Source organism: Podarcis vaucheri (genome assembly GCF_965113315.1).
Source record: "Podarcis vaucheri genome assembly, chromosome: Z".
NCBI lineage: Eukaryota > Metazoa > Chordata > Lepidosauria > Squamata > Lacertidae > Podarcis > Podarcis vaucheri.
The window spans coordinates 52,558,253-52,585,986 of NC_138758.1; the positions used below are offsets into that span (position 1 = coordinate 52,558,253).

The window sequence follows — 27,734 nt, forward strand, 5'->3', positions numbered from 1 at the left end:
GTTGTGACGTCACCGTTTTGGGCGGCCAATAAAAAAGCCTCGTTCGACGATTATGAATTATTCTCGTTTTTTTATTGATTTCAACCCTCCCGCTGGCGGCGCCGGATCTCGGCGAAGTAGGCCTGGCGGGTGCTGTTGCCGAAGGTCTGGGCGTAGTTGTCGCGGATCGCTAGCGGGGGGGAGAGGGAAATTAATAATAGTAATAATAATAATAGTAATAATAATAATAATAGTAATAATAATAATAATAATAATAATAATATAAATAGAAAAAAATATAAATAGAAAATCAATATAAATAGAAAATAATGCTATATATCTATGTCAGGGGAAAGAGGAGAGGGGGGAGAGGGAAATAGGAAATTAATAATAGTAGTAATAATAATACTAATACTACTAATAATAATAATTATAATAATAATATAAATAGAAAAAATATAAATAATATATCTATGTGAGGGGAAAGAGGAGAGGGGGGAGAGGGAAATAGGAAATTAATAATAGTAGTAATAATAATACTAATACTACTACTAATAATAATTATAATAATAATAATATAAATAGAAAAAATATAAATAGAAAATAATGCTATATATCTATGTCAGGGGAAAGAGGAGAGGGGGGAGAGGGAAATAGGAAATTAATAATAGTAGTAATAATAATACTAATACTACTACTACTAATAATAATTATTATAATAATAATATAAATAGAAAAAATATAAATAGAAAATAATGCTATATATCTATGTCAGGGGAAAGAGGAGAGGGGGGAGAGGGAAATAGGAAATTAATAATAGTAGTAATAATAATACTACTACTAATAATAATTATAATAATAATATAAATAGAAAAAATATAAATAATATATCTATGTGAGGGGGGAGAGGGAAATAGGAAATTAACAATAGTAGTAATAATAATACTAATACTACTACTACTAATAATTATAATAATAATATAAATAGAAAAAATATAAATAATATATCTATGTCAGGGGAAAGAGGAGAGGGGGGAGAGGGAAATAGGAAATTAATAATAGTAGTAATAATAATACTAATACTACTACTAATAATAATTATAATAATAATAATATAAATAGAAAAAATATAAATGAAAAATAATATATATATGTCAGGGGAAAGAGGAGAGGGGGGAGAGGGAAATAGGAAATTAGTAATAGTAGTAATAATAATACTAATACTACTACTAATAATAATTATAATAATAATAATATAAATAGAAAATCAATATAAATAGAAAATAATGCTATATATCTATGTCAGGGGAAAGAGGAGAGGGGGGAGAGGGAAATAGGAAATTAATAATAGTAGTAATAATAATACTAATACTACTACTAATAAATAGGAAATTAATAATAGTAGTAATAATAATACTAATACTACTACTACTAATAATAATTATAATAATAATAATATAAATAGAAAATAAATATAAATAGAAAATAATGCTATATATCTATGTCAGGGGAAAGAGGAGAGGGGGGAGAGGGAAATAGGAAATTAGTAATAGTAGTAATAATAATACTAATACTACTACTACTAATAATTATAATAATAATAATATAAATAGAAAAAATATAAATAGAAAATAATGCTATATATCTATGTCAGGGGAAAGAGGAGAGGGGGGAGAGGGAAATAGGAAATTAATAATAGTAGTAATAATAATACTAATACTACTACTAATAATAATTATTATAATAATAATATAAATAGAAAATCAATATAAATAGAAAATAATGCTATATATCTATGTCAGGGGAAAGAGGAGAGGGGGGAGAGGGAAATAGGAAATTAATAATAGTAGTAATAATAATACTAATAATAATAATTATAATAATAATATAAATAGAAAAAATATAAATGAAAAATAATATTATATATATGTCAGGGGAAAGAGGAGAGGGGGGAGAGGGAAATAGGAAATTAATAATAGTAGTAATAATAATACTAATACTACTACTACTAATAATAATTATAATAATAATAATATAAATAGAAAAAATATAAATAGAAAATAATGTTATATCTATGTCAGGGGAAAGAGGAGAGGGGGGAGAGGGAAATAGGAAATTAATAATAGTAGTAATAATAATACTAATACTACTACTACTAATAATTATAATAATAATATAAATAGAAAAAATATAAATAGAAAATAATGTTATATCTATGTCAGGGGAAAGAGGAGAGGGGGGAGGGGGAAATAGGAAATTAGTAATAGTAGTAATAATAATACTAATACTACTACTAATAAATAGGAAATTAATAATAGTAGTAATAATAATACTAATACTACTACTAATAATAATTATAATAATAATAATATAAATAGAAAAAATATAAATGAAAAATAATATATATATGTCAGGGGAAAGAGGAGAGGGGGGAGAGGGAAATAGGAAATTAATAATAGTAATAATAATAATAATAATAATAATAATAATAATAATAATAATAATATAAACAGAAAATAAATATGAATAAAAAATATTAATTTTATGTGTGTGTGTGTATATATATATATTTCAAAGGGGAAAGTTGTCGCTGGGGGAGAGGAAAATAGAAAATTAATAATAATAATAATAATAATAATAATATAAACAATAATAATATAATATAAATATATAATAATAGTAATAATAATAATAATAATTAATAAAAGAATATATTCTATTACATATATATATGTCAGAGGGGAAAGTTGTCGCTGAGGGGGGAGAAAAATAGAAAATAAATATAAATAATAATATAATTAAAAAATAATTATATTAATAATATATAATAAAATACACAAAAAATGACATTTCTATGGGATTTTGGAGTGGGAAAAGACACAAAAAATGGGATTTTGGAGTGGGAAAATCCAGGGGGAAATGGGATTTTAGAGTGGGAAAATCCCCCCCAAAATGAGATTTTTATGGGATTTTGGAATGGAAAAATCCAGGGAAAAATGACATTTCTATGGGATTTTGGAGTGGGAAAAGACACAAAAAATGGGATTTTGGAGTGGGAAAATACAGGGGGAAATGGGATTTTAGAGTGGGAAATCCCCCCAAAAATGACATTTTTAATGGGATTTTCGAGTGGGAAAATACAGGAAAAAATGACATTTCTATGGGATTTTTGAGTGGGAAAAAAACAGGGGAAAATGGGATTTTTGAGTGGAAAAATCCCCCCCAAAATCACATTTCTATGGGATTTTCGAATGGGAAAATACCCCAAAAATGACATTTTTAATGGGATTTTCAAGTGGGAAAATACAGAAATAAATGGGATTTTCAAGTGGGAAAATACAGAAATAAATGACATTTCTATGGGGTTTTTGGGTGGAAAAATACGGAAATAAATGACATTTCTTTGGGATTTTCCTACCCCAAAAATGGCATTTCTATGGGATTTTTTCAGGGGAAAAATACAGAAATAAATGACATTTCTATGGGATTCTGGAGTGCAAAAATACGGAAATCAATGACATTTCTATGGGATTTTTCTACTCCAAAAATGACATTTCTATGGGATTTTCTAGTGGGGAAAAAAGGGGGAAATGGGATTTTTGGGTGGAAAAATACAGAAATAAATGACATTTCTATGGGATTTTGGAGTGGAAAAAATGACACTTTTAATGGGATTTTTGGAGTGGGAAAATCCAGGGGAAAATGGGATTTTGGGGTGGAAAATTACAGGGAAAAAATGACATTTCTATGGGATTTTTGAGTGGGAAAAGACAGAAATCAATGACATTTCTATGGGATTTTTCTACCCCAAAAATGACATTTCTATGGGATTTTTCTACCCCAAAAATGACATTTCTATGGGATTTTCAAGTGGGAAAATACAGAAATAAATGACATTTTTAATGGGATTTTTGGGTGGAAAAATACAGAAATAAATGACATTTTTAATGGGATTTTTGGGTGGAAAAATACCCCAGAAATGACATTTCTATGGGATTTTGGAGTGGAAAAAAACGGGAAAATGGGATTTTCGAGTGGAAAAATATACCAAAAATGACATTTCTATGGGATTTTCGAGTGGGAAAATACAGAAATAAATGACATTTTTAATGGGATTTTCGAGTGGAAAAATCCCCCAAAAATGACATTTCTATGGGATTTTTGAGTGGGGAAATACAGGGGAAAATGGGATTTTTGGGTGGAAAAATACGGGAAAATGGGATTTTGGAGTGGAAAAATACAGAAATAAATGACATTTTTAATGGGATTTTTGAGTGGGAAAATCCAGGGGAAAAATACCCCAAAAATGACATTTCTATGGGATTTTTTCAGGGGAAAAATACCCCAAAAATGACATTTCTATGGGATTTTTTCAGGGGAAAAATACCCCAAAAATGACATTTCTATGGGATTTTTGGGTGGAGAAATCCAGGGGAAAATGGGATTTTGGAGTGGAAAAATATACCAAAAATGACATTTCTATGGGATTTGGGAGTGGAAAAATACCCCAAAAATGACATTTTTATGGGATTTTTTCAGGGGAAAAATACCCCAAAAATGACATTTCTATGGGATTTTTTCAGGGGAAAAATACCCCAAAAATGACATTTCTATGGGATTTTTTCAGGGGAAAAATACCCCAAAAATGACATTTCTATGGGATTTTTTCAGGGGAAAAATACCCCCAAAATGACATTTCTATGGGATTTTTGGGTGGAGAAATCCAGGGGAAAATGGGATTTTGGAGTGGAAAAATATACCAAAAATTACATTTCTATGAGATTTGGGAGTGGAAAAATCCCCCAAAAATGACATTTTTATGGGATTTTTTCAGGGGAAAAATACCCCAAAAATGACATTTCTATGGGATTTTCGAGTGGGAAAATACACCCAAAATGACATTTTTAATGGGATTCTCAAGTGGGGAAATACAGAAATAAATGGGATTTTCAAGCGGGAAAATACAGAAATAAATGACATTTCTATGGGGTTTTTCTACCCCAAAAATGACATTTCTATGCGATTTTTTCAGTGGAAAAATCCCCCCAAAATCACATTTCTATGGGATTTCCTCCTCCAAAAATCCCCCCAAAATTCACATTACAATGGGAAACCCCATAGGCTTACTCGGCACGAAACCCGTATAGAAAGGCATGAGTCCTCCGCTGGTGTAAATCTGGCTGTTCGGCCAATAGGTGCTGGGCAGCCGCTTCCCGAAACTGTACATGGGACTCCTTAGCATTTCCTAGGGGGAAAAAAGACCCGGGTTCAGGGTTCGAGCGCCTGGGAGTCGTAGCGCGCGGCGTCGGGGGGCGTCTAGACTGACCCCCTTCCCGGATCCGGACCTTGACTCCGGATCTAGAACCGGGCGCCCGGGAGTTGTAGCGCGCGGCGGGTCCTCCGGCTTGAACCCGGATCCGGACCTTTCCCCCCCCTTGGATCCGGATCTGGCCTTGACCCTGGATTCGGATCCAAACCTTGTCCCCGGATCGGGATCTAGAACCGGGCGGCTGAGAGTTGTAGCGCACCCTGGGAGTTGTAGCGCGCGGCGGCGCCGGGTCCTCCAGCTTGAACCCGGATCCAGACCTTGCCCCCCCCCTTGGATCCGGATCTGGCCTTGACCCTGGATTCGGATCCAGACCTTGTCCCCGGATCGGGATCTCAAACCGGGCGGCTGGGAGTTGTAGCGCGCGGCATCCTGGGAGTTGTAGCGCGCGGCGGCGCCGGGTCCTCCAGCTTGAACCCGGATCCGGACCATGAGCCTGGATCCAGGTCCGGACCTTGACTCCGGATCTCGAACCGGGCGCCTGGGAGTTGTAGTGCCGCCGCTGGGTCCTCCAGCTTGAACCCGGATCCAGACCTTGCTCCCCCTTGGATCCGGATCTGGACTTGACCCTGGATTCGGATCCAGACCTTGTCCCCGGATCGGGGCCTCGAACCGGGCGCCTGGGAGTTGTAGCGCCAGCGCCGGGTCCTCCGGCTTGAACCCGGACCCGGACTTGACTCCGGATCCAGACCATGAGCCTGGGTCCGGATCCAGACATTGACTCCGGATCTAGAACCGGGCGCCTGGGAGTTGTAGCGCGCGGCGGCGCCAGGTCCTCCAGCTTGAACCTGGATCCAGACTTTGCCCCCCCTGGATCCGGATCCAGACCTTGTCCCCGGATCGGGATCTCGAACCGGGCGCCTGGGAGTTGTAGCGCTGGCGCCGGGTCCTCCAGCTTGAACCCGGATCCGGACTCGACTCCGGATCCAGACCATGAGCCTGGGTCCGGATCCAGACCTTGACCGGGCGCCTGGGAGTTGTAGCGCACCCTGGGAGTTGTAGCGCGCGCGGCGGCGCCGGGTCCTCCAGCTTGAACCCGGACCCGGACCATGAGCCAGGATCTGGATCCGGAGCTTGACTCCGGATCTAGAACCGGGCGCCTGGGAGTTGTAGCGCCGGCGCCGGGTCCTCCAGCTTGAACCCGGATCCGGACCATGAGCCTGGATCCGGATCCGGAGCTTGACTCCGGATCTAGAACCGGGCGCCTGGGAGTGGTAGCGCGCGGCGGCGCCGGGTCCTCCAGCTTGAACCCGGATCCGGACCATGAGCCTGGATCCGGATCCGGAGCTTGACTCCGGATCTAGAACCGGGCGCCTGGGAGTGGTAGCGCGCGCGGCGGCGCCGGGTCCTCCAGCTTGAACCCGGATCCGGACCATGAGCCTGGATCCGGGTCCGGAGCTTGACTCCGGATCTAGAACCGGGCGCCTGGGAGTTGTAGCGCGCGGCGGCGCCGGGTCCTCCAGCTTGAACCCGGATCCGGACCATGAGCCTGGATCCGGATCCAGACCTTGTCCCCGGATCGGGATCTCGAACCGGGCGCCTGGGAGTTGTAGCGCTGGCGCCGGGTCCTCCAGCTTGAACCCGGATCCGGACTCTACTCCGGATCCAGACCATGAGCCTGGGTCCGGATCCAGACCTTGACTCCGGATCTAGAACTGGGCGCCTGGGAGTTGTAGCGCGGCGGCGGATCCTCCAGCTTGAACCCAGATCCGGACCTTTCCCCCCTTGAACCCGGATCCAGACCATGAGCCTGGATCCGGATCCAGACCTGGTCTCCGGATCTAGAACCGGGCACCTGGGAGTTGTAGCGCACCCTGGGAGTTGTAGCGCGTGCGGCGCCGCCGGGTCCTCCAGCTTGAACCCGGATCCAGACCTTGCCCCCCCCTGGATCCGGATCTGGACTTGACCCTGGATCCGGATCCAGACCTTGACTCCGGATCTAGAACCGGGCGCCTGGGAGTTGTAGCGCGCGGCGGTGCCGGGTCCTCCAGCTTGAACCCGGATCCGGACCTTTCCCCCCCTTGAACTTGGATCCAGACCATGAGCCTGGATCCGGATCCGGAGCTTGACTCCGGATCTAGAACCGGGCGCCTGGGAGTTGTAGCGCGCGGCGGCGCCAGGTCCTCCAGCTTGAACCCGGATCCAGACTTTGCCCCCACTAGATCCGGATCCAGACCTTGTCCCCGGATCGGGATCTCGAACCGGGCGCCTGGGAGTTGTAGCGCTGGCGCCGGGTCCTCCAGCTTGAACCCGGACTTGACTCCGGATCCAGACCATGAGCCTGGGTCCGGATCCAGACCTTGACCGGGCGCCTGGGAGTTGTAGCGCACCCTGGGAGTTGTAGCGCGCGCGGCGGCGCCGGGCCCTCCAGCTTGAACCCGGACCTTTTCCCCACGGGATCCGGATCCAGACCTTGACCCCGGATCCAGACCTTGTCCCCGGATCTACAACCGGGCGCCGGGAGTTGTAGCGCATGCGCACCTGGTTGCGGTCGAACTGGTCCATGGCGTCCTTGACCCCGGCGGTGTAGTTCTCTCCCATGATCCAGGGGAAGCGCGGGATGTAGCCGGTGTAGCCTGCGTGTGGGAAACGTAGTTTGGTGGGCGCCGGGTTGGCGCCCGGCGAGGAGGAAACTAGAATTCCCAGGAAGGAGGAAACTAGAATTCCCAGGAAGGAGAAATATGGAAATTCAGGGAAACTAGAATTCCCAGGAAGGAGGAAACTAGAATTCCCAGGAAGGAGAAATATGGAAATTCAGGGAAACTAGAATTCCCAGGAAGGAGGAAACTAGAATTCCCAGGAAGGAGAAATATGGAAATTCAGGGAAACTAGAATTCCCAAGGAGGAAACTAGAAATCCTAGAAGGTTCTGGAATATAAGGGAAGGAGGAAACTAGAATTCCCAAGGAGGAAACTAGAAATCCCGGAAGGTTCTGGAAGTTCAGGGAAGGAGGAAACTATAGTTCCCAGGAAGGAGGAAACTAGAATTCCCAGGGAGGAGGAAACTAGAAATGCTGGAAGGTTCTGGAAGTTCAGGGAAGGAGGAAACTATAGTTCCCAGGGAGGAAAAACTAGAAATCCTAGAAGGTTCTGGAATATAAGGGAAGGAGGAAACTATAGTTCCCAGGAAGGAGGAAACTAGAATTCCCAGGGAGGAAAAACTAGAAATCCTAGAAGGTTCTGGAAGTTCAGGGAAGGAGGAAACTATAGTTCCCAGGAAGGAGGAAACTAGAATTCCCAGGAAGGAGAAATATGGAAATTCAGGGAAACTAGAATTCCCAGGAAGGAGAAATATGGAAATTCAGGGAAACTAGAATTCCCAGGAAGGAGGAAACTAGAATTCCCAGGAAGGAGAAATATGGAAATTCAGGGAAACTAGAATTCCCAGGAAGGAGGAAACTAGAATTCCCAGGAAGGAGAAATATGGAAATTCAGGGAAACTAGAATTCCCAGGAAGGAGAAATATGGAAATTCAGGGAAACTAGAATTCCCAGGAAGGAGGAAACTAGAATTCCCAGGAAGGAGAAATATGGAAATTCAGGGAAACTAGAATTCCCAGGAAGGAGAAATATGGAAATTCAGGGAAACTAGAATTCCCAGGAAGGAGGAAACTAGAATTCCCAGGAAGGAGAAATATGGAAATTCAGGGAAACTAGAATTCCCAGGAAGGAGAAATATGGAAATTCAGGGAAACTAGAATTCCCAGGAAGGAGGAAACTAGAATTCCCAGGAAGGAGAAATATGGAAATTCAGGGAAACTAGAATTCCCAGGAAGGAGAAATATGGAAATTCAGGGAAACTAGAATTCCCAGGAAGGAGGAAACTAGAATTCCCAGGAAGGAGAAATATGGAAATTCAGGGAAACTAGAATTCCCAGGAAGGAGAAATATGGAAATTCAGGGAAACTAGAATTCCCAGGAAGGAGGAAACTAGAATTCCCAGGAAGGAGAAATATGGAAATTCAGGGAAACTAGAATTCCCAGGAAGGAGGAAACTAGAATTCCCAGGAAGGAGAAATATGGAAATTCAGGGAAACTAGAATTCCCAGGAAGGAGAAATATGGAAATTCAGGGAAACTAGAATTCCCAGGAAGGAGGAAACTAGAATTCCCAGGAAGGAGAAATATGGAAATTCAGGGAAACTAGAATTCCCAGGAAGGAGGAAACTAGAATTCCCAGGAAGGAGAAATATGGAAATTCAGGGAAACTAGAATTCCCAGGAAGGAGAAATATGGAAATTCAGGGAAACGAATTCCCAGGAAGGAGGAAACTAGAATTCCCAGGAAGGAGAAATATGGAAATTCAGGGAAACTAGAATTCCCAGGAAGGAGAAATATGGAAATTCAGGGAAACTAGAATTCCCAGGAAGGAGGAAACTAGAATTCCCAGGAAGGAGAAATATGGAAATTCAGGGAAACTAGAATTCCCAGGAAGGAGAAATATGGAAATTCAGGGAAACTAGAATTCCCAGGAAGGAGGAAACTAGAATTCCCAGGAAGGAGAAATATGGAAATTCAGGGAAACTAGAATTCCCAGGAAGGAGGAAACTAGAATTCCCAGGAAGGAGAAATATGGAAATTCAGGGAAACTAGAATTCCCAGGAAGGAGAAATATGGAAATTCAGGGAAACTAGAATTCCCAGGAAGGAGGAAACTAGAATTCCCAGGAAGGAGAAATATGGAAATTCAGGGAAACTAGAATTCCCAGGAAGGAGAAATATGGAAATTCAGGGAAACTAGAATTCCCAGGAAGGAGGAAACTAGAATTCCCAGGAAGGAGAAATATGGAAATTCAGGGAAACTAGAATTCCCAGGAAGGAGAAATATGGAAATTCAGGGAAACTAGAATTCCCAGGAAGGAGGAAACTAGAATTCCCAGGAAGGAGAAATATGGAAATTCAGGGAAACTAGAATTCCCAGGAAGGAGAAATATGGAAATTCAGGGAAACTAGAATTCCCAGGAAGGAGGAAACTAGAATTCCCAGGAAGGAGAAATATGGAAATTCAGGGAAACTAGAATTCCCAGGAAGGAGAAATATGGAAATTCAGGGAAACTAGAATTCCCAGGAAGGAGGAAACTAGAATTCCCAGGAAGGAGAAATATGGAAATTCAGGGAAACTAGAATTCCCAGGAAGGAGGAAACTAGAATTCCCAGGAAGGAGAAATATGGAAATTCAGGGAAACTAGAATTCCCAGGAAGGAGAAATATGGAAATTCAGGGAAACTAGAATTCCCAGGAAGGAGGAAACTAGAATTCCCAGGAAGGAGAAATATGGAAATTCAGGGAAACTAGAATTCCCAGGAAGGAGAAATATGGAAATTCAGGGAAACTAGAATTCCCAAGGAGGAAACTAGAAATCCCGGAAGGTTCTGGAATATAAGGGAAGGAGGAAACTATAGTTCCCAGGAAGGAGGAAACTAGAATTCCCAGGGAGGAAAAACTAGAAATCCTAGAAGGTTCTGGAATATAAGGGAAGGAGGAAACTATAGTTCCCAGGAAGGAGGAAACTAGAATTCCCAGGGAGGAAAAACTAGAAATCCTAGAAGGTTCTGGAAGTTCAGGGAAGGAGGAAACTATAGTTCCCAGGAAGGAGGAAACTAGAAATCCCAGGGAGGAAAAACTAGAAATCCCGGAAGGTTCTGGAATATAAGGGAAGGAGGAAACTATAGTTCCCAGGAAGGAGGAAACTAGAATTCCCAGGGAGGAGGAAACTAGAAATCCTAGAAGGTTCTGGAAGTTCAGGGAAGGAGGAAACTATAGTTCCCAGGAAGGAGGAAACTAGAATTCCCAGGGAGGAAAAACTAGAAATCCCGGAAGGTTCTGGAAGTTCAGGGAAGGAGGAAACTATAGTTCCCAGGAAGGAGGAAACTAGAAATCCCAGGGAGGAAAAACTAGAAATCCCGGAAGGTTCTGGAATATAAGGGAAGGAGGAAACTATAGTTCCCAGGAAGGAGGAAACTAGAATTCCCAGGGAGGAAAAACTAGAAATCCTAGAAGGTTCTGGAATATAAGGGAAGGAGGAAACTATAGTTCCCAGGAAGGAGGAAACTAGAATTCCCAGGGAGGAAAAACTAGAAATCCCGGAAGGTTCTGGAATATAAGGGAAGGAGGAAACTATAGTTCCCAGGAAGGAGGAAACTAGAATTCCCAGGAAGGAGGAAACTAGAAATGCTGGAAGGTTCTGGAAATTGAGGGGAGGAGGAAACTAGAATTCCCAGAAGGAAACTAGAAATTCAGGGAGGAAACTAGAATTCCCAGGAGGGAGAAATATGGAAATTCAGGGAAACTAGAATTCCCAGGAAAACTAGAATTCCCAGAAAGTTCTAGAAATTCAGGGAGGAAACTATAGTTCCCATGAAGGAAAAACTAGAATTCCCAGGAAGAAATCTAGAAATTCAGGGAAGGAGGAAACTAGAATTCCCAGGGAGGAAAAACTAGAATTCCCAGAAAGTTCTAGAATATAAGGGAAGGGGGAAACTAGAATTCCCAGGAAGGAGGAAACTAGAATTCCCAGGAAGGAGGAAACTAGAATTCCCAGGAAATATAGTTCAGGTGCTCTAGAATTCCTGGGGAAAGTAGTTCAGGCGCCCTGGAAATCTAGAATTCCCGGGAAGGAGGAAACTAGAATTCCCAGGGAGGAAAACTAGAATTCCCAGGAAGAAATCAGGGAGGAAACTAGAATTCCCAGGGAGGAAAAACTAGAATTCCCAGGAAGAAATCTAGAAATTCAGGGAAGGAGGAAACTAGAATTCCCAGGGAGGAAAAACTAGAATTCCCAGAAAGCTCTAGAATATAAGGGAAGGGGGAAACTAGAATTCCCAGGAAGGAGGAAACTAGAATTCCCAGGAAATATAGTTCAGGTGCTCTAGAATTCCTGGGGAAAGTAGTTCAGGCGCCCTGGAAATCTAGAATTCCCGGGAAGGAGGAAACTAGAATTCCCAGGGAGGAAAAACTAGAATTCCCAGGAAGAAATCAGGGAGGAAACTAGAATTCCCAGGAAGGAAAACTAGAATTCCCAGGAAGAAATCAGGGAGGAAACTAGAATTCCCAGGAAGGAGGAAACTAGAATTCCCAGGAAAAAAATCTAGAAATTCAGGGGAAGAAACTAGAATTCCCAGGAAGGAGGAAACTAGAATTCCCAGGGAGGAAACTAGAAATCCCAGAAGGTTCTGGAAATTGAGGGAAGGAGGAAACTATAGTTCCCAGGAAGAAATCAGGGAGGAAACTAGAATTCCCAGAAAGTTCTAGAAATTCAGGGAAGGGGGAAACTATAATTCCCAGGAAAACTAGAATTCCCAGGAAGGAGGAAACTAGAATTCCCAGGGAGAAATCAGGGAGGAAACTAGAATTCCCAGAAAGTTCTAGAAATTCAGGGAAGGAAACTATAATTCCCGGGAAGATCTAGAAATTCAGGGAAGGAGGAAACTAGAATTCCCAGGAAGGAATCTAGAAATTCAGGGGAGGAAACTATAGTTCCCAGGAAGGAGGAAACTAGAATTCCCAAGAAGGAGGAAACTAGAATTCCCAGGAAGGAGGAAACTAGAATTCCCAGGAAGGAGGAAACTAGAATTCCCAGGAAGAAATCAGGGAGGAAACTAGAATTCCCAGGAAGGAGGAAACTAGAAATCCCAGGAAGGAGGAAACTGGAATTCCCAGGAAATATAGTTCAGGCGCCCTGGAGATCTAGATTTCCTGAGAAGGAGGAAACTAGAATTCCCAGGAAGGAGGAAACTAGAATTCCCAGGAAGAAATCAAGGAGGAAACTGGAATTCCCAGGGAGGAAACTATAAATCCCAGGAAGGAGGAAACTAGAATTCCCAGGGAGGAAACTAGAAATCCCAGAAAGTTCTAGAAATTCAGGGAAGGAGGAAACTAGAATTCCCAGGGAGGAAAAACTATAATTCCCAGGGAGGAAACTAGAAATCCCAGGAAGGAAACTAGAAATTCAGGGGAGGAAACTATAGTTCCCAGGAAGGAGGAAACTAGAATTCCCAAGAAGGAGGAAACTAGAATTCCCAGGAAGAAGGAAACTAGAATTCCCAGGAAGGAGGAAACTAGAATTCCCAGGAAGGGGGAAACTAGAGTTCCCAGGAAGGAGGAAACTAGAATTCCCAGGAAGGAGGAAACTAGAATTCCCAGGAAGGAGGAAACTAGAATTCCCAGGAAGGAGGAAACTAGAATTCCCAGGAAGGAGGAAACTAGAATTCCCAGGAAGGGAGAAACTAGAGTTCCCAGGAAGGAGGAAACTAGAGTTCCCAGGAAGAAGGAAACTAGAATTCCCAGGAAGGAGGAAACTAGAATTCCCAGGAAGGAGGAAACTAGAGTTCCCAGGAAGAAGGAAACTAGAGTTCCCAGGAAGAAGGAAACTAGAATTCCCAGGAAGGAGGAAACTAGAATTCCCAGGAAGGAGGAAACTAGAATTCCCAAGAAGGAGGAAACTAGAGTTCCCAGGAAGAAGGAAACTAGAATTCCCAGGAAGGAGGAAACTAGAATTCCCAGGAAGGGAGAAACTAGAGTTCCCAGGAAGGAGGAAACTAGAATTCCCAGGAAGGGAGAAACTAGAGTTCCCAGGAAGGAGGAAACTAGAGTTCCCAGGAAGAAGGAAACTAGAATTCCCAGGAAGGAGGAAACTAGAATTCCCAGGAAGGAGGAAACTAGAGTTCCCAGGAAGAAGGAAACTAGAGTTCCCAGGAAGAAGGAAACTAGAATTCCCAGGAAGGAGGAAACTAGAATTCCCAGGAAGGAGGAAACTAGAATTCCCAGGAAGAAGGAAACTAGAATTCCCAGGAAGGAGGAAACTAGAATTCCCAGGAAGGGGGAAACTAGAGTTCCCAGGAAGGAGGAAACTAGAATTCCCAGGAAGAGGAAACTAGAATTCCCAGGAAGAGGAAACTAGAATTCCCAGGAAGAGGGTGGAGCTTTTCTTGTTGGGGCGGGGCTTGTGGAGGAAGTGGGAGGGGCTTTCACAGGAAGTGGGTGGGGCCTTCCTGGGAAGGAGGAACCTGGGAATATCTGGGTTGGAGGCGGGGCTTGTAGAGGAAGAGGCGGGGCTTCCGGAGGAAGTGGGCAGGGCCATGCCAGGAAGGAGAAATCTAGAAATCCCCGCAAGGAGAAATCTAGGAATTTCTGGTTGGAGGTGGGGCTTGTAGAGGAAGAGGCGGAGCTTCCAGAGGAAGTGGGTGGGGCCTTCCTGGGAAGGAGGAACCTAGGAATTTGGTTGGGGGCGGGGCTTTCACAGGTAGTGGGTGGGGCCTTCCTGGGAAGGAGGAACCTAGGGATTTCTGGGTTGGAGGCGGGGCTTCTGGAGGAAGGGACGGGGCTTTCAGAGGAAGTGGGTGGGGCCTTCCCGGGAAGGAGGAAACTGGGAATTTCTGACTGGGGGCGGGGCTTCTAGAGGAAGGGGCGGGACTTTCAGAGGAAGTGGGCGGGGCCTTCCCAGGAAGGAGAAATCTAGGGATTTCTGGGTTGGAGGCGGGGCTTGTAGGGGAAGAGGCGGGGCTTTCAGAGGAAGTGGGGCTTCCTGGGAAGGAGGAACCTGGGAATTTCTGGTTGGGGGGGGCCTTTCACAGGAAGTGGGTGGGGCCTTCCCGGGAAGGAGGAACCTGGGAATTTCTGGCTGGTGGGTGGGGCTTCTAGAGGAAGGGGCGGGGCTTTCGGATGGAGTGGGTGGGGCTTCCCAGGAAGGAGAAATCTAGGAATATCTGGGTTGGAGGCGGGGCTTTCACAGGAAGTGGGTGGGGCCTTCCTGGGAAGGAGGAACCTGGGAATTTCTGGTTGGGGCGGGGCTTCTAGAGGAAGAGGCGGGGTTTTCACAGGAAGTGGGTGGGGCCTTCCTGGGAAGGAGGAACCTGGGGAATTTCTGGTTGGGGCGGGGCTTCTAGAGGAAGAGGCGGGGTTTTCACAGGAAGTGGGGTGGGGCCTTCCTGGGAAGGAGGAACCTGGGAATTTCTGGTTGGGGGCGGGGCTTCCGCAGGAAGGGGCGGGGCCTACCGGAAATGGCCTTCCTCTGGATCAAGTTGGGGCGTCCATCTTGGGGGTGCGGTCAAAGCGGCAGATGTCCGTCGTCGTCTCGGTGGGCGGAGGAGGGGCGTGGCTTCGATGCGGGTCTGGGGGCGGAGGCAAAGATAGGGGCGGGGTTAGGGAGAAAGGGAAGCTCCGCCCTCCCCGGATTTTCCCCGCCAGGAGAAATCTAGAAATCAGGGGGAAATTGGGGGTAAAAAAGGGGAAAATTGGGGTGGAAAAAGGGTGGAAATTGGGAAATTTGGGGTGAAAAAGGGAAAAATTGGGGGGAAATTGGGAAGGAAAAAGGGGGGAAATTTGGGGTGAAAAGGGGGGAAATTGGGGTGGAAAAAGGGGGAAATGGGGGGAAATTGGGACGGAAAAAGGGGGGAAATTTGGGGTGAAAAAGGGAAAAATTGGGGTGGAAAAGGGAAAAATCAGGAGGAAAAAGGGGAAATTGGGGTGGAAAAGGAGGAAATTGGGAAATTGGGATGGGAAAAGGAAATGCTGGGGTGAAAAGGGGGAAATTGGGGCGGGAAAAGGGGAAAATTGGAGTAAAAAATGGAAAAATTGGGGTGGAAAAAGGGGGAAAATTGGGAGGGGAAAAGGGGAAAAATTGGGGTGGGAAAAGGGGGGAAATTGGGGGAAAATTGGGGTGAAAAAAGGAAAATTGGGGGAAATTGGAGTGAAAAAGGGAAAAATTGGAAAATGTGGGTGAAAAGGAAAAATTGGGGGGAAATGGGAGTCAAAAAGGGAAAAATTGGGTCGGGAAAAGGGGGAAATTGGGTCGAAATTGGGGTGAAAAAGGGAAAAATTGGGGTGGAAAAAGGAGGAAAATTGGGGAAAAATTGGAGTGAAAAAGGAAAAATTGGAAAATGTGGGTGAAAAAGGGAAAAATTGGGGTGGAAAAAGGGGGAAAATTGGGGGAAATTGGGGTGAAAAGGTAAAAATTGGGGGAAATGGGAGTGAAAAAGGGGAAAATTGGGGTGAAAAAAGGGGGAAATTGGGCAAAATTGGGGTGGGAAAGGGAAAAATTGGGGTGAAAAAGGGAAAAATCGGAGTGAAGAAGGGAAAAATTGGGGTGGAAAAAGGGGGGAAATTGGGGGAAATTGGGGTGAAAAAGGGAAAAATTGGGGCAGAAAAAGGGGAAAAATGGGGGAAATTGGAGTGAAAAAGGGAAAATTTGGGGTAAAAAAGGGGAAATTGGGGTAAAAAAAGGACAAATTAGGGGGAAATTGGATTAAAAAAGGGAAAAAATTGGGGTGAAAATTGGGGTGAAAAAGGTGAAATTGGGATGGGAAAAGGGGGAATGAAGGGGAATTGGGGTGAAAAGGGGGAAATTGGGGTGGAAAAAGGGGAAATTGGGGGGAAATGGGAGTAAAAAAGGGAAAAATTGGGGTGAAAAAAGGGGGAAATTGGGGTGGAAAAGGGAATTGGGGTGGAAAAGGGGGAAATTGGGGAAATTGGAGTGAAAAAGGGAAAATTGGAAAATGTGGGTGAAAAAGGAAAAAATTGGGTGGGAAAAGGGAAAATAGGGAGGAAAAAGGGAAAAATCGGGAGGAAAAGGGAAAAATCGGGAGGAAAAGGGGGAAAACTGGCAGGAAAAAGGAGGAAATCGGGAAGAAAAGGGAAAAATCAGGAGGAAAAAGGGGAAAACTGGCAGGAAAAAGGAGGAAATCGGGAAGAAAAGGGGGGAAATCAGGAGGAAAAGGGGGAAACTGGCAGGAAAAAGGAGGAAATCGGGAAGAAAAGGGGGAAATTAGGAGGAAAAGGGGGGAAACTGACGGAAAAAGGAGGAAATCGGGAAGAAAAGGGGGGGAAATTAGGAGGAAAAGGGGGAAAACTGGCAGGAAAAAGGAGGAAATCGGGAAGAAAAGGGGAAAAATCAGGAGGAAAAGGGGGAAAACTGGCAGGAAAAGGAAATCGGGAAGAAAAGGGGAAATCAGGAGGAAAAGGGGGGAAACTGGCAGGAAAAAGGAGGAAATCGGGAAGAAAAGGGGGAAATCAGGAGGAAAAGGGGGGAAACTGGCAGGAAAAAGGAGGAAATCGGGAAGAAAAGGGGGAAATCAGGAGGAAAAGGGGGGAAACTGGCAGGAAAAAGGAGGAAATCGGGAAGAAAAGGGGGAAATTAGGAGGAAAAGGGGGGAAACTGGCAGGAAAAAGGAGGAAATCGGGAAGAAAAGGGGGAAATTAGGAGGAAAAGGGGGGAAACTGGCAGGAAAAAGGAGGAAATCGGGAAGAAAAGGGGGAAATTAGGAGGAAAAGGGGGGAAACTGGCAGGAAAAAGGAGGAAATCGGGAAGAAAAGGGGAAAAATCAGGAGGAAAAGGGGGAAAACTGGCAGGAAAAAGGAGGAAATCGGGAAGAAAAGGGGGAAATCAGGAGGAAAAGGGGGAAAACTGGCAGGAAAAAGGAAATCGGGAAGAAAAGGGGGAAATCAGGAGGAAAAGGGGGAAAACTGGCAGGAAAAAGGAGGAAATCGGGAAGAAAAGGGGGAAATTAGGAGGAAAAGGGGGGAAACTGGCAGGAAAAAGGAGGAAATCGGGAAGAAAAGGGGGAAATTAGGAGGAAAAGGGGGAAAACTGGCAGGAAAAAGGAGGAAATCGGGAAGAAATGGGGAAAAATCAGGAGGAAAAGGGGGAAAACTGGCAGGAAAAAGGAAATCGGGAAGAAAAGGGGAAATCAGGAGGAAAAGGGGGAAAACTGGCAGGAAAAAGGAGGAAATCGGGAAGAAAAGGGGGAAATCAGGAGGAAAAGGGGGGAAACTGGCAGGAAAAAGGAGGAAATCGGGAAGAAAAGGGGGGAAATTAGGAGGAAAAGGGGGAAAACTGGCAGGAAAAAGGAGGAAATCGGGAAGAAATGGGGAAAAATCAGGAGGAAAAGGGGGAAAACTGGCAGGAAAAAGGAAATCGGGAAGAAAAGGGGGAAATCAGGAGGAAAAGGGGGAAAACTGGCAGGAAAAAGGAGGAAATCGGGAAGAAAAGGGGGAAATCAGGAGGAAAAGGGGGAAAACTGGCAGGAAAAAGGAGGAAATCGGGAAGAAAAGGGGGAAATTAGGAGGAAAAGGGGGGAAACTGGCAGGAAAAAGGAGGAAATCGGGAAGAAAAGGGGGAAATTAGGAGGAAAAGGGGGGAACTGGAAGGAAAAAGGAGGAAATCGGGAAGAAAAGGGGAAAAATCAGGAGGAAAAGGGGGAAAACTGGCAGGAAAAAGGAAATCGGGAAGAAAAGGGGGAAATTAGGAGGAAAAGGGGGAAACTGGCAGGAAAAAGGAGGAAATCGGGAAGAAATGGGGAAAAATCAGGAGGAAAAGGGGGAAAACTGGCAGGAAAAAGGAGGAAATCGGGAAGAAAAGGGGGGAAATTAGGAGGAAAAGGGGGGAAACTGGCAGGAAAAAGGAGGAAATCGGGAAGAAAAGGGGAAAAATCAGGAGGAAAAGGGGGAAAACTGGCAGGAAAAAGGAGGAAATCGGGAAGAAAAGGGGGGAAATTAGGAGGAAAAGGGGGAAAACTGGCAGGAAAAAGGAGGAAATTGGGAAGAAAAGGGGAAAAATCAGGAGGAAAAGGGGGAAAACTGGCAGGAAAAAGGAAATCGGGAAGAAAAGGGGGAAATCAGGAGGAAAAGGGGGAAAACTGGCAGGAAAAAGGAGGAAATCGGGAAGAAATGGGGAAAAATCAGGAGGAAAAGGGGGAAAACTGGCAGGAAAAAGGAGGAAATCGGGAAGAAAAGGGGGGAAATCAGGAGGAAAAGGGGGAAAACTGGCAGGAAAAAGGAGGAAATCGGGAAGAAAAGGGGGGAAATTAGGAGGAAAAGGGGGAAAACTGGCAGGAAAAAGGAGGAAATCGGGAAGAAAAGGGGGAAATCAGGAGGAAAAGGGGGAAAACTGGCAGGAAAAAGGAGGAAATCGGGAAGAAAAGGGGGAAATTAGGAGGAAAAGGGGGGAAACTGGCAGGAAAAAGGAGGAAATCGGGAAGAAAAGGGGAAAAATCAGGAGGAAAAGGGGGAAAACTGGCAAGAAAAAGGAGGAAATCGGGAAGAAAAGGGGAAAAAACAGGAGGAAAAGGGGGAAAACTGGCAGGAAAAAGGAGGAAATCGGGAAGAAAAGGGGGGAAATTAGGAGGAAAAGGGGGAAAACTGGCAGGAAAAAGGAGGAAATCGGGAAGAAAAGGGGAAAAATCAGGAGGAAAAGGGGGAAAACTGGCAGGAAAAAGGAGGAAATCGGGAAGAAAAGGGGGGAAATCAGGAGGAAAAGGGGGAAAACTGGCAGGAAAAAGGAGGAAATCGGGAAGAAAAGGGGAAAAATCAGGAGGAAAAGGGGGAAAACTGGCAAGAAAAAGGAGGAAATCGGGAAGAAAAGGGGGGAAATTAGGAGGGAAAGGGGAAAATTGGCAGGAAAAAGGAAATCGGGAAGAAAAGGGGGGAAATTAGGAGGAAAAGGGGGAAAACTGGCAGGAAAAAGGAAATCGGGAAGAAAAGGGGGGAAATTAGGAGGAAAAGGGGGAAAACTGGCAGGAAAAAGGAGGAAATCGGGAAGAAAAGGGGGAAATTAGGAGGAAAAGGGGGAAAACTGGCAGGAAAAAGGAGGAAATCGGGAAGAAAAGGGGGGAAATCAGGAGGAAAAGGGGGAAAACTGGCAGGAAAAAGGAGGAAATCGGGAAGAAAAGGGGGGAAATCAGGAGGAAAAGGGGGAAAACTGGCAGGAAAAAGGAGGAAATCGGGAAGAAAAGGGGAAAAATCAGGAGGAAAAGGGGGAAAACTGGCAAGAAAAAGGAGGAAATCGGGAAGAAAAGGGGAAAAATCAGGAGGAAAAGGGGGAAAACTGGCAGGAAAAAGGAGGAAATCGGGAAGAAAAGGGGGGAAATCAGGAGGAAAAGGGGGAAACTGGCAGGAAAAAGGAGGAAATCGGGAAGAAAAGGGGGGAAATCAGGAGGAAAAGGGGGAAAACTGGCAGGAAAAAGGAGGAAATCGGGAAGAAAAGGGGAAAAATCAGGAGGAAAAGGGGGAAAACTGGCAGGAAAAAGGAGGAAATCGGGAAGAAAAGGGGGAAAACTGGCAGGAAAAAGGAAATCGGGAAGAAAAGGGGGGAAATTAGGAGGAAAAGGGGGAAAACTGGCAGGAAAAAGGAGGAAATCGGGAAGAAAAGGGGGAAATTAGGAGGAAAAGGGGGAAAACTGGCAGGAAAAAGGAGGAAATCGGGAAGAAAAGGGGGGAAATTAGGAGGAAAAGGGGGAAAACTGGCAGGAAAAAGGAGGAAATCGGGAAGAAAAGGGGGGAAATTAGGAGGAAAAGGGGGAAAACTGGCAGGAAAAAGGAGGAAATCGGGAAGAAAAGGGGAAAAATCAGGAGGAAAAGGGGGAAAACTGGCAGGAAAAAGGAGGAAATCGGGAAGAAAAGGGGGGAAATCAGGAGGAAAAGGGGGAAAACTGGCAGGAAAAAGGAGGAAATCGGGAAGAAAAGGGGGGAAATTAGGAGGAAAAGGGGGAAAACTGGCAGGAAAAAGGAAATCGGGAAGAAAAGGGGGGAAATTAGGAGGAAAAGGGGGAAAATTGGCAGGAAAAAGGAGGAAATCGGGAAGAAAAGGGGAAAAATCAGGAGGAAAAGGGGGAAAACTGGCAAGAAAAAGGAGGAAATCGGGAAGAAAAGGGGAAAAATCAGGAGGAAAAGGGGGAAAACTGGCAGGAAAAAGGAGGAAATCGGTAAGAAAAGGGGGGAAATTAGGAGGAAAAGGGGGAAACTGGCAGGAAAAAGGAGGAAATCGGGAAGAAAAGGGGGAAATCAGGATGAAAAGGGGGAAAACTGGCAGGAAAAAGGATATCGGGAAGAAAAGGGGGGAAATTAGGAGGAAAAGGGGAAAAACTGGCAGGAAAAAGGAGGAAATCGGGAAGAAAAGGGGAAAAATCAGGAGGAAAAGGGGGAAAACTGGCAGGAAAAAGGAGGAAATCGGGAAGAAAAGGGGGGAAATTAGGAGGAAAAGGGGGAAAACTGGCAGGAAAAAGGAGGAAATCGGGAAGAAAAGGGGAAAAATCAGGAGGAAAAGGGGGAAAACTGGCAGGAAAAAGGAGGAAATCGGGAAGAAAAGGGGGGAAATTAGGAGGAAAAGGGGGAAAACTGGCAGGAAAAAGGAGGAAATCGGGAAGAAAAGGGGGAAATTAGGAGGAAAAGGGGGAAAACTGGCAGGAAAAAGGAGGAAATCGGGAAGAAAAGGGGGGAAATCAGGAGGAAAAGGGGGAAAACTGGCAGGAAAAAGGAGGAAATCGGGAAGAAAAGGGGGGAAACTGGCAGGAAAAAGGAGGAAATCGGGAAGAAAGGGGGAAATTAGGAGGAAAAGGGGGAAAACTGGCAGGAAAAAGGAGGAAATTGGGAAGAAAAGGGGAAAAATCAGGAGGAAAAGGGGAAAATTGGGGTGGAAAAGGGGGAAAATCCATGCGGAAAAAGGGGGGAAATGGGCCAAACTCGAACCCGCAACCCTACCTCCCCACATGGCGCCGCCCGGCACCCCTGTCCGCAGACCAGCGCCATCCCGGCGTCGCACGGCGCCCGCTCCTCCCGCCCGCAAACCAAGGCGAGAAGTTGGGGGAGAAAAAGGGGGAAATTGGGGTGACAAAGGGGGAAAATTGGGGGGAAATTTGGACGGAAAAAGGGGGGATTTGGGGTGAAAAAGGGGAAAATTGGGGTAAAAAAGGGGAAATTGGGGCGGAAAGGGGGAAATTGGGGTGAAATTGGGGTGAAAAAGGGAAAAATCGGGGGAAATTGGGGTGGGAAAGGGAAAAATTGGGGGAAAATTGGGGTGGAAAAGGGAAAAATTGGGGGAAAATTGGGGTGGAAAAGGGAAAAATTGGGGTGGGAAAAGGGGAAAAATTGGGGGGAAATTGTCGTGGAAAAAGGGGGGAAATTGGGGGAAAATTGGAGTAAAAAAGGGGGGAAATCGGGGGGAAATTGGAGTAAAAGGAAAAATTGTGATGGAAAAGGGGGAAAATTGGGGTGGAAAAGGGAAAAATTGGGGTGGAAAAAAGGGGGAAATCGGGGAAATTGGGGTGAAAAAGGGAAAATTGGGGGAAAATTGGGGTGGAAAAGGGAAAAATTGGGGTGGAAAAAGGGGAAAAATTGGGGGGAAATTGTCGTGGAAAAAGGGGGAAAATTGGGGGAAAATTGGAGTAAAAAAGGGGGAAAATCGGGGGGAAATTGGAGTAAAAGGAAAAATTGTGATGGAAAAGGGGAAAAATTGGGGTGGAAAAGGGAAAAATTGGGGTGGAAAAAAGGGGGAAATCAGGGGGAAATTGGGGTGAAAAAGGGAAAATTGGGTTGGAAAAAAGGGGGAAATCGGGGCGGAAAAGGAGAAAATTGTCGTGGAAAAAGGGGGGAAATTGGGGGAAAATTGGAGTAAAAAAGGGGGGAAATCGGGGGGAAATTGGAGTAAAAGGAAAAATTGTGATGGAAAAGGGGAAAAATTGGGGTGGAAAAGGGAAAAATTGGGGTGGAAAAGGGAAAAATTGGGGTGGAAAAAGGGGGAAATCGGGGCAGAAAAGGAGAAAATTGGGGTGGAAAAAGGGGGGAAATTGGGGAAAATCGGAGTAAAAAATGGAAAAATTGGGGGGAAATTGGGGTGGAAAAGGGGAAAACCGGGACGAAAAAGCGAAAAATCCGGGCGGAAAAAGGGGGAAATGGCCCCAATTCGAACCCGCACCCCGTCTCCCTACCTCCCCTCCCGGCGCCGCCCGGCACCCCTGTCCGCAGAGCAGCGCCATCCCGGCGTCGCACGGCGCCCGCTCCTCCCGCCCGCAAACCAAGGCGACGTCCGGGTGGCACAGGTACGTCTTCGGCCCCGGGTTCGAATCCCGCCCGGCGACGGAGGCGGCGAACTGGCGCCAGCCGGGTCCGCAGGCCAATCGGAGGCCGGGGTGGCAGGGGGCGGCGACCGGATGAGGCTCCGCCCCTGTCGGCGGGCAGATGGTGGGTTTGGGAGGGATAGCGCAGGGGGGCGGGGCCCGGTCGGGGAGGCGGAGGCAGCCTTGGTAAGGGGCGGAGCCTGGGGAAGAGAATAATAATAATTAATGATGATAATTAATAATAATAATAAAGCCTGGGAGAGAGAATAATAATAGTAATAATAGTAGTAGTAATAATGATAATAATAATAATAATAATAATAATAATAATAATAATAATAATAATAATAATAAAGCCTGGAAGAGAGAAAAAGAATAGTAGTAATAATAGTAGTAATAATAATGATGATAATAATAATGATAATAATAGTAGTAATAATAATGATGATAATAATAATAATAATAATAATAATAATAATAATAATAATAGAAGCCTGGAAGAGAGAAGGAGAAGAAGAAGAAGAAGAAGAAGAAGAAGAAGAAGAAGAAGAAGAAGAAGAATAGAAGTCTGGAAGAGAGAATAATAATAATAATAATAATAATAATAATAATAATAATAATAATAAATAGATGATTGATTGATAGATAGATAGATAGATAGATAATGATAGATAGATAGATAGATAGATAGATAGATAGATAATGATAGATAGATAGATAGATAGATAGATAATGATAGATAGATAGATAGATAGATAGATAGATAATGATAGATAGAGAGATAATGATAGAGAGAGAGAGAGATAATGATAGATAGATAGATAGATATAGATAGATAGATAGATAGATAGATAGATAGATAGATAGATAGATAATGATAGATAGATAATGATAGATAGATAATGATAGAGAGATAATGAGATAGATAGAGAGATAGATAATGATATAGATAGAGAGATAGATGATAGATAGATGAGAGATAGAGAGATAATGATAGATAGATAGATAGATAGATAGATAGATAGATAGATAGATAGATAGATAATGATAGAGAGAGATCTGGAAAAATATAGATAAAGATAGGTAGGTAGATATAGAGACATAAAGATTGATTGATTGATTGATTGATTGATTGATATATAGATAGAGATAGATGAATATATATAGATATGTAGATACATAGAGATGGATAGATAGACATATAGATTAGATAGATAAAGATTTATAGATACAGAGATATCGAAAGATATAGATAAAGATAGATACATAAAGATCGATCGATCGATACTTATATAGATATAGAGAGTTAAAGATATATAGATACATAAGAGATAGATAATATATAGCTATATAGATAAAGATATAGATAGAGATAGATAGATAGATAGATATAGATTAGAAAGATAGATAAAGATGTATAGATATAGAAAGATAGATACCTAAAGATCGATAGATATAGATAGATAGATAAAGATATATAGATGCATAAGAGATAGATAATATATAGCTATATAAAGATACGTAGATACATAGATATAGATAGATATAGAAAGATATAGATAAAAAGATAGATCAATAGATAGAGAGATAGAGAGATAGATAAAGATATATAGATACATAAGAGATAGATAATATATAGCTATATAGATATATAGAGATATATAGATATAGATTAGAAAGATAAAGATTTATAGATATAGAAAGATATAGATAAAGATAGATACATATAGATTGATTGATTGATTGATTGATTGATAGATAGAGATAGATAGATAGATAGATAGATAGATAAAGATATATGGATACATAAGAGATAGATAATATATAGCTATATAGATATATAGAGATATATAGATATAGATTAGAAAGATAAAGATTTATAGATATAGAAAGAGATAGATAAAGATAGATACATAAAAATAGATCGATAGATATATAGATATAGAGAGATATATAGATAAAGATATATAGATACATAAGAGATAGATAATATATAACTATATAGATAAAGATATAGAGATATATAGATAGATATAGATTAGAAAGAAAAAGATTTATAGATATAGAAAGAGATAGATAAAGATAGATACATATAGATAGATTGATTGATTGATAGATTAGATAGATAGATAGATAGATAAAGATATATAGATACATTTGAGATAGATAATATATAGCTATATAGATAGATAGATATAGATAGATATAGATTAGAAAGAAAAAGATTTATAGATATAGAAAGATATAGATAAAGATAGATACATATAGATAGATAGATAGATAGATAGATAGATAGATAGATTGATTGATAGATAGAGATAGATATATAGATAAAGATATATGGATACATAAGAGATAGATAATATATAGATAAAGATATGTACAAAGATCGATCGATCGATACTTATATATAGATATATAGATAAAGATATGTAGAGATAGATATACATAGATATAGATATGAAATATAGATAAAGATTGATAGATATAGAAAGAAATAGATAAAGATAGATACATAAAGATCGATCGATCGATACTTATATAGATATATAGATAGATTGATTGATTGATAGATAGAGATAGAGATAGAGATAGATAGATATATAGATAAAGATATATAGATACATAAGAGATAGATAATATATAGCTATATATCTATATATATGTAGATACATAGAGAGAGATAGATATAGATATAGATTAGAAAGATAGATAAAGATTTATAGAAACAGATATGGATAGATATAGAAAGATAGAGATAAAGACATCTATCTATCTATCTATCTGTTAAATGATATATATAAATATCTATCAAATTATATATATACATATATACATATACATATATATAATATATATATATATATATATATATATATATATTTGCTTTCGTAGATTTTATATATTATTTTTTATATATTTCGTAGATTTTAATATATATATATTCAATGATATATATAATTTATATATACTTCATAAGTTATATATAATTCTATAACTTATGAATTAGATATAAATTATATATATCATTGAATATATATATATATATATATATATATAAATTATTAATATAATAATAAATACACTATTAAATGATATAGATAAAGATCTATCTATTCAATGATACATAAAAATATTAAATATGAATTAAATTGCAGATCTATATCTATCTGTATCTATATCTATTAAATTATCTATCTAGATCTATTAAATTATATATATATATAAAATTACGACCCACCGGAATACCCCGGGATATAATTCTGGTGCTGGTCCATGCATTCTCGGAACGGCCGGTCCCGGCCGGTGAAATCCCCGATGAATTTGGGTTTTTGGAGGGGGGCCAGGACGGAAATGGGACTTTTTTGGATCTTGGGGTCGGTCAGGACGTCGCAGGTCAGGCGGCCGTAGGGCTTGCCCAGCTGGTAGCGCACCTGGGGGTAGAAGCCGCTGTAGCTGGGGGGGGGAACGGGAAAATTTGGGGTGAAAAATTGGGGAATTTGTGCGAGAAAATGGGGAAAATCGGGCAAAAAATGGGAAAAATTGGGGTGAATAAAAGAAATAAAATTAAATTAAAAGATGGGAAAATTGGGTGAAAATTGGGGTGAATACAATAAATAAAATTAAATTAAAAGATGGGAAAATTGGGGGGAAATTGGGGTGAATAAAATAAATAAAATTAAATTAAAAGATGGGAAAATTGGGGGGAAATTGGGGTGAATAAAATAAATAAAATTAAATTAAAAGATGGGGAAATTGGGGTGAAAAGAGGGAAATTCGTGCGAAAAAATGGGGGGAAATGGGAAAATTTGGGGTGGAAAAGGGGGAAATTGTGCGAAAAAAATGGGAAAATTGGGGTGGGAAAGGGGGAAATTGGGGTGGAAAAGGGGAATATTCGTGCGAAAAAATGGGGGGAAATGGGAAGATTTGGGGTGGAAAAGGGGGAAATTGGGGTGGAAAAGGGGAATATTCGTGCGAAAAAATGGGGGGAAATGGGAAGATTTGGGGTGGAAAAGGGGGAAATTGGGGTGGAAAAGGGGAATATTCGTGCGAAAAAATGGGGGGAAATGGGAAAATTTGGGGTGGAAAAGGGGGAAATTGGGGTGGAAAAGGGGAATATTCGTGCGAAAAAATGGGGGGAAATGGGAAAATTTGGGGTGGGAAAGGGGGAAATTGGGGTGGAAAAGGGGAATATTCGTGCGAAAAAATGGGGGGAAATGGGAAAATTTGGGGTGGAAAAGGGGGAAATTGGGGTGGAAAAGGGGAATATTCGTGCGAAAAAATGGGGGGAAATGGGAAAATTTGGGGTGGGAAAGGGGGAAATTGGGGTGGAAAAGGGGAATATTCGTGCGAAAAAATGGGGGGAAATGGGAAAATTTGGGGTGGGAAAGGGGGAAATTGGGGTGGAAAAGGGGAATATTCGTGCGAAAAAATGGGGGGAAATGGGAAAATTTGGGGTGGAAAAGGGGGAAATTGGGGTGGAAAAGGGGAATATTCGTGCGAAAAAATGGGGGGAAATGGGAAAATTTGGGGTGGGAAAGGGGGAAATTGTGGGGGAAAATGGGGAAAAAATGGGGGAAATTGGGGTGAATCAAAGAAACAAAATTA

At 42.6% G+C, this 27,734-nt stretch overlaps 1 protein-coding gene across 1 annotated transcript; it reads right to left on the reverse strand.

Moving 5' to 3' along the window:
- Positions 1-66: 66 nt before the first annotated feature.
- Positions 67-26,587, reverse strand: CIMIP2A (ciliary microtubule inner protein 2A; the record flags this gene model as incomplete). The annotated part of the gene is given in 7 exon segments (XM_082208736.1): positions 67-169; positions 5,107-5,224; positions 7,787-7,881; positions 15,295-15,327; positions 15,330-15,410; positions 22,985-23,326; positions 26,368-26,587. Coding segments are annotated over 7 exon segments (978 nt in total), but the record flags the coding sequence as incomplete, so codon positions are not given.
- Between the last annotated feature and the right edge of the window lie 1,147 nt (positions 26,588-27,734).